Source organism: Microtus ochrogaster, unplaced genomic scaffold (assembly GCF_000317375.1).
Source record: "Microtus ochrogaster isolate Prairie Vole_2 unplaced genomic scaffold, MicOch1.0 UNK6, whole genome shotgun sequence".
In the NCBI taxonomy this organism is placed as follows: domain Eukaryota; kingdom Metazoa; phylum Chordata; class Mammalia; order Rodentia; family Cricetidae; genus Microtus; species Microtus ochrogaster.
Window position 1 is genome coordinate 8,908,080 of NW_004949104.1, and position 7,424 is coordinate 8,915,503.

General features: G+C 45.0%; 1 protein-coding gene across 1 annotated transcript in view; it reads left to right on the forward strand.

Moving 5' to 3' along the window:
* The window catches only part of Letm1 (leucine zipper and EF-hand containing transmembrane protein 1), a 34,921-nt gene that overhangs the window by 2,930 nt on the left and 24,567 nt on the right, over positions 1 to 7,424 (forward strand). The window contains exon 2 of the mRNA XM_005366067.3: positions 2,435 to 2,495. Coding sequence (XP_005366124.1) covers positions 2,435 to 2,495 — 61 coding nt within the window. The remainder of the gene's footprint in view (positions 1 to 2,434; positions 2,496 to 7,424) is intronic.

Consider the following 7,424-nt stretch of genomic DNA (forward strand, 5'->3'; position numbering starts at 1 on the left):
AAAAAAAAAAAAAAAAAAGGTATGTGCCACCACACCCGACTGGGTTTGTTACTGAAGGAAAGTAGGGAATAGGCCTAGGTAGATGAGGGGAGATGAGGAGAGGCCTGTAGTGAGCTGTAGTGAGATTAGAGGGCTAGGACTTAACCCTAACATCCTAGGAGGCAGAGAATATATAGTGGTCAGTGGACCAGAGGAAAGAGTGCTGCAGAAAGAACCTGGGTTGCTCAGGACTGTCCTGGGCATGTCCTTGTCTTCTGGCTATTCACTTGTATGCTTTGTGGTAAACTGTGACAATGACCAGAGCACTGTGCTGGGTTCTGTGGCTTGTTCTAGCAAATTATCAAAACCAAGAGGGTCTTAAGAGATGGCACAGCAGTTAAGAGCACTGACTGCTCCCAAGGACTTGGGTTCAAGTCCCAACACCCACATAGCAGCTCACAGCTGTCTGTAACTCCAAGATCTGGCAACCTTACACAGACATATATGCAGGCAAAACATCATTGCACATAAGATTTTTTAAAAACCTTACTTTAGACTTTAGAAATTTATGTGTACTTGTTTGTCTGTATGGGTGCAGGTGCCTATGGAGACCGGAACTCCTAGAACTGGAGTTACAGGCAGTTATGAGCCAGCCAATGTGAATGTTGGCGACTGAACCCAAGTCCTCTGCAAGAGTAGCAAGTACTTTTAACTGCTGAGCTGTCTCTTTAGACCAAACCCCAAATTTACAGACAGCAGAAATATAGGCAGCCTGTGCAGCTTAGTGGAATATGGACCTGCAAAGCCTGTCACCCTGGATGACTTTGACAGTGGAGCAGGAACAGCCCTCAGATGTTATTTGGGGGAGAACCCAGGAAGGGATCAGAGTAAAGTCCACCCATTCCATCTTCGGGGTGCTCTGGGGGTGTTTCCGAGCCAAATCCTGTAGAAGTAGGATTGGAAGGGGTAGAGAGGAAGTTCTGGGCCTCTTTGGATTAAGAAGAGTCTGGAAAAATTTGGGTGGCCCTAGTCTGGATTTAACATGTAACACTTTCAGTCACAGAAACTTAACATTAAAAAAAAAAAAGCCGTGTAACACTTGTTGCTTGTAAGAATGTAGCTGAGGGCCAGCTAGATGGCTCAGGTTCTTGTTTTCTGACCTGAGTTCCAATCCCAGGACCCACATTGTAAAAGAAGAGAACCAAATCTTGCAAGTTGTCTTCTGACCTCTGAATGGGTGCACATACAATAAATAAATACAAAAATAAAATTTAAAAACAAACATGATTTTATAATAACAATGTAGCCATATCTTTGTTATGAATTTTGAATAGTGGTGAAGGAACCATAGTTTTCCAGGTTCTAGCAGACCCTAAATATGATCTCTTTCCGCATAGAGCCAGAAGAGCTCCCTCCTGACATAAACTGGTAAATGGATGCTGTTACTGCTACTCCCACTGCTTGGAGGATTGGGCCAAGGTGACCTTGCTGGCCCTTGCTATTGCCTGACCTCTATCTACATGGGCCACCTGGCCCCTGCTGAGAATGGTACCTCTGGTCCCCACTATGCAGAGAGCCTGTTCTCTCCATCCTTCCTGCTTCACACAATGGTGTGAATGAACTCTCAGTGTGTCGGGAAACTTAGAGTGGATTAGGGAAAGTGTCCAAAGTGTGTTCTAGTGATCATCTCTACTGTTTTTCCATAAGTGGCTTCCTTTAGAAATTTTGCTTTGCTAGGCGTGATGACACATACTTTTTAATCCCAGCACTTGGGAGGTAGAGGCAGGCATATCTCTTGAGTTTGAGGCCAGCCTGGTCTACAGGGTGTTTCAGGACAGCCAGGGCTACACAGAGAAACCTTGTCTCAAAAACCAAAAACAAGACAATAATAATAAGATAAATAAAAATTTTGCTTTAATTACATTCATTGTGTGTGTGCGTGTATTCCTGGACATGCCATAGCATGCTTATGGAGGTCAGAAGACAACTTTTTGGGAGTTATTTCTCCTACCATGTAGGCACTGAGATTAAACTCAGGTCTTGAGGGCAAGAGGTTTTATCCACTAAACCATATTGCTAGCCTTATAGGGGATTCTTGGTATTTTTTTCCCTAGTAGTTCTTGTCCCTTGGAATTGTTGTTTGGTCTGTAAGGTTGTCTGCTCGCTAGGATTCAGTGTGCCCTTCCCCCTGCCTACCTACACCAACAATAGCTAGCAGGGACGGGTCCCACAGTGGGAGAAGACCAGAAGACCACGGGCCTTCAGTGCCCCTTCCCTGGGACTTAGCCTCAGACCCAGTTTCCAACTAGGGAGATTAGATGCTCTGTTCCACCGTGCTTTGAAGCCCTTCATCATGTATAACAGTCCTCCAGAAACTTACTGGTAGGTTCCGTTCAGACCTTCAAAGATGCCTGGTTGACACCTGTTTGCTGACTTTTCTTTGTTTTTGTCATAGGTAGTCGGAGGGATCGAGCTTGTCTCAGTTGTACCAGCACTGTGGGGTTGATAAGCCATGAGTAAGTAAGCCCATCACTGAATGTGTCACTGTGCATGTCTGCTTGAGGATGTTGGCCATACACCTGGAACTGACAGCTTCTTTATTCTTTGCTTGTGTTCCTTTTAAATCTTCATGTGTTTGCTTCGATGGTGATAACCATAAATGTTGGTGAATTTTAGGAGAATAAGTACCATAATCCTAGTACCCAGTTATGTATACTGGCATTTTGGTGTACTTCCATTTTGGTAGTTGTTTTTGTCTATTAGGTTTTGTTTGTTTGTTTTTTTCAAGGTAGTGTTTCTCTGTAGCTTTGGAGCCTGTCCTGGAACTCACACTGTAAACCAGGCTGGCCTCAAACTCACAGAGATGCGCCTGTCCCTGCCTCCTGAGTGCTGGGATTAAAGGTAGACACTACCTCCCAGTTTGTTTTTGTTTTGTGAGACAGGGTCTCCATATATAGGATGTATGGCTCAGACTGTGTTGTAATAGGAGCTGCGGGCTGTGTTCCGCCACCCAGCTCCCGCCACCAGCTAGCTTTACCCGAAATAACAACATACAAACTGTATTCTTTTAAACACTGCTTGGCCCATTATATCTAGCCTCTTCTCTGGTAACTCTCGCACCTGGACTAGCCCATTTCTAATAATGTGTGTAGCACCCCAAGGTGCACTTACCGGGAAGATTCTAGCCTACATCCATCCTGGGTCGGAGCCATCGCGTCTGCCCAGGAGAGGGGAGCACGGCCTCTGAGCCCACTTCCTCTTCCTCCCAGCATTCTGTTCTGTTTACTCCGCCTACCTAATTTTCTACCTATCAGGGCCAAGCAGTTTTCTTTAATTGACCAATGAAAGCAACAGATAGAAATATGACCTTCCCACATCAAGACTGGCCTTGAATTTTTGTCGACCTACTGCTTAGCTTTCCAGTTACTGGAATTACACGTGTGCTCTGACATGCCCAGCCTGACATTTTTACTTAGGCATCTGGTTTTTGGTGTAGTTGTTATAAGTATAGTTTTGTCTACCTGGTATGACTAATCACCCCGTGCTCACACAACTGAACTCTTTAGTGGCTTTCCACAGAATCTTGCTTAGTTCTTTTCAGCTGTTTGTGGCAGTATTGGGTGTGTTGGGATCTGTTCAGGACAAGGCAGACCCTCCCTTGAATACTTTAGTCTTTCAAGGGTACCTGCAGCTAGTCTTCTTTGTCCCACTAGCCAGCTCCCAAATCATGACCTGGAGACTTATTATTAATTATGAAAGCTTAGCTGATAGTTTAGGCTTGTTTCCTAACTAACTCATAACTTAAATTAACCCATGTCTTTTAAACTATTTTTTTAACATGGCTCAGTTACCTTTATTTTGTCCTTTATTTTGCCCATGCTGCTTGCTCTGTGTTCTGGCATCTTCTGTCTTCTTCCCAGCATCCTTTCTGTCCTGAAAATCTTGTCTAGCTATTGGCTGTTCAGCTTTTTATTACACCAACCCAAGTGACACATCTTCACAGTGTACAAAAAGATTATTCCACGACAGGTACATGCATCAGGGATGCTCACAGTATGCCCCTCACCTCGCTCTGGATGCAGAGTGAGTATCGTATAGTTAGCCATTCCCTTTGGTACCTAAAGCCTACCAGATGACAGTGCCTATGAGATGGTGGCAGCATTTCAGATAAGGCTTTCATGGCGTTGGAAAGCCAGTTTCCCGGTTGTTCTTGAAAGTGGCACCAACACTCTCTGTTGTATATAGGCTTGGACTTGCCCCAGGGTTGCTGTGCTTCCTGCAGCCCGAGTTTCTACCTCAGCCCTGTCTTACCTAAGGACAGGGCCAGAAGATGCCCTTGGCTGTCAGCTCAGGTCAGTGAAAGGGGATTCATCTCCTTCCATTTCTGTGTCCCTGTCACTTCCTCTGGGAGAGCAGGAAACCAGTAGTGCCCCCTTCTGTGCTCTTCTCATTTCTGGAGGGTTTGTGTTCACTTAGAGCTGTGAGCTGATTACTCAGCTCTGAAATACAACCAGTGGTGCTTCTTGTAACAGATTTATTAATTCCCTAAAATAAAGACAAGTCATTTGTGAAGACTTGATTTCTGTTAAAGCATGTTTGACTTGATGCCCTGTCAAGTTCTGGGATGAACAGGCCTGCAGGCTTCTTGGACACAGCTTCATTTCTGTGGCTGGATGGCTACTGCATACCCATCATTTGGTCAGATCCCCGCACAGCTGACTGAAAGAGTCCTGTGTGGGCTGCCACCGTGCGCCTGTTGAGTGAGATGTTCATTTGACTTCTCATTGGATAGTCTCAAGACCTCTGTCATGGAGCCGTCTTTGTGCTGCTGATAGTGGCATTAATGTCTGTGTACAGAGCTGCTTTCACACTTTTATGTTTGTTTTGGGGGGTTTGTATTGTTTTGAGACAGGGTTTCTCTGTGTTACAGCTCTGGCTGTCCTGGAACTTGTTCTGTAGACCAGGCTGGCCTCAAACTCACAGAGCTCCACCTGCTTCTGCCTCCCAAATGCTGGGATTAAAGGCACCACCACTACCTGGCTTAGTTTCTTTCACTCTTCCTGAAGTGTGCTGGTGAGCTGGTGAGGTCCAGTAGGCCTTGCTCTTGGAACTTGGGAGGAGTTAGAATAGGATTTAGTTTTAAAGTGCCAACACCAAGTGGAGATTAGGGGAGTGCTCTGTAGGCTCCATTTCTCTCTGTAAATTCATTAAGGTGTGATTAATAGGTACTGTGACTTATGACTGAATTGGCCTAGATAGTAATCCTTACTGCAGGGCAGTATATATGACTAATACTGGGATCAACCATATGCCATTTTCCTTACTAAGTTCTCTAGCTGACACTCGTGTAGGGACCAGTTCCTCATCCTGACACTCTGAGATTTTGAGTGTCCTAGATGAATCTGTTAGTTCTTCTACTCTACAACAACCTTTGTGGAGTTGTGACTGAAACACCATTAAACCTGTCAAACCACTTGAGATTGGCAGTTTTTGTTTTGTTTTGTAGTGTTGAGAATAGAACCTAAATTCTTGGGCTTGCTAGATTCATTTTGGGATGAATACTCCCAAGATTAGCACTTCTTTTCTTTTCCTCTTCTTCTTTTCTTTTCCTTTTTTTTTTTTTCTTCAGAGATAGGGTTTTCTGTGTAGCGCTGGTTGTCCTGGAACTCCTTCTATAGACCAGGCTGGCCTCAAATTTAAGAGATCCTCTTGCCTCTGCCTCAAGTGCTGGGATTAAAGGTGTGGGCCACCACCTCAGTTGTTTGTTGTTTTAACAGAATCTCCTGTGGCTGAGGCTGGCCTTTAACTCTTGATCCTGCTACCCCATCTCCCAAGATTTGGGGTTAAAGAGCGGGGACGGAACTGAGGACCTTACACTAAGCCATCTTCCACTGCTGAACTACCTGCCTTCCCTCTGCTTTCTTCAGACATTTCCATAGTCCCAGCAGAGGCAGGCAGATCTCCATGAATTCAAGGGCAGCCTGGTCTACATAATGAGTTCCAGGCCAACCAGGGATACAAGTTAGACCCTGTCTCCCTCAGCTCCCCACAAAAAGATTTCTCTTTAGCCGGGCGGTGGTGGCGCACGCCTTTAATCCCAGCACTCGGGAGGCAGAGGCAGGCGGATCTCTGGGAGTTCGAGGCCAGCCTGGTCTACAAGAGCTAGTTCCGGGACAGGCTCCAAAACCACAGAGAAACCCTGTCTCGAAAAAGATTTCTCTCTTTTTTTTTTTTTTCCGGAAAAAGTGGTATCATTTCTGTTAGGTCCTGACCTTGGCCGTTCAGGCAGTTCCCAGGTGTGTTCCACCCTCATTATCCTTTTCTACTGTATTGTCAGGTGCTTTCTGCTGCCAGTCTATCTGATAGTTTCTAAAATCTGGCCTCTTCACATCATGATGTTTGCTTCCTGCTCAGCTCACTAACAGCACAGGTCCAGATTATGGATGGACCTACCTCTCCTGTCCTAGTGCCCGTCTGCCTTGCACCAGCTTCAGTCAGGAACACAGCATGGCAGCCCTGCTAGCTTAGTGCTCATTACGCTGGATGCTCTTAGCCTTGAGGTGGCTGCACTTCCTGCTGTTTTAAAGGGTTTCCATTAGGAACGTGTATTAGATTTGTCAAGTACCTTTTTGTTTTGTGTTGTTTTGAGACAGGGTTTTTCTGTGTAGCCTTGGCTGTCCTGGAACTCATTCTGTAGACCAGAATAACCTCAGACTCAGAGATCTGCTTGTACTGGGATTAAATCATGTGCCACCATTATCACCTGCTTGTCAAACAGCCTTTTTTTGTTTGTTTGTTTGTTTGTTTGTTTTTCGAGACAGGGTTTCTCTGTAACTTTTTGAGCCTGTCCTAGAACTAGCTCTTGTACACCAGGCTGGCCTTGAACTCATAGAGACCCACCTGCCTCTGCCTCTCAAATGCTGGGATTAAAGGCGTGTACCACCACTACCCGATTGTCAAGCAGCTTTTTAGCATTTAAGATTCATATTAAAATGTGAAGAACTGTGCTTTATTAGTTAAAAAATTTTTTTCAGTGCTGGGAATCAAACCCAGAGCCTTGCACTGCTAGGCAGGTGCTCTTCTACATCCCCAAGCCTTGTTTGGTATGAAACAGTCTTTCTGTGTAATCCAGAGTAGTTCCAAAATCAACTCTGCCTCCCAGTACTGGGATTATAGATATGTGCCACCATGCCAAGTTTTATCATTTTTCTAGTACGTTAACCATTTTGAACATTTGCTTTAAAAGCTAACATTAGTAACTATGATGTTCTATTGATCAACTTATACATTTTAAATCTTATGGATGAGCAACAAAAACTTTCATTTTGCTGAGCAGTATAAGAATCTGTGTGCATGGGGCTGGAGAGATGGCTCAGTGGTTAAGAGCATTGCCTGCTCTTCCAAAGGTCCTGAGTTCAATTCCCAGCAACCACATGGTGGCTCAC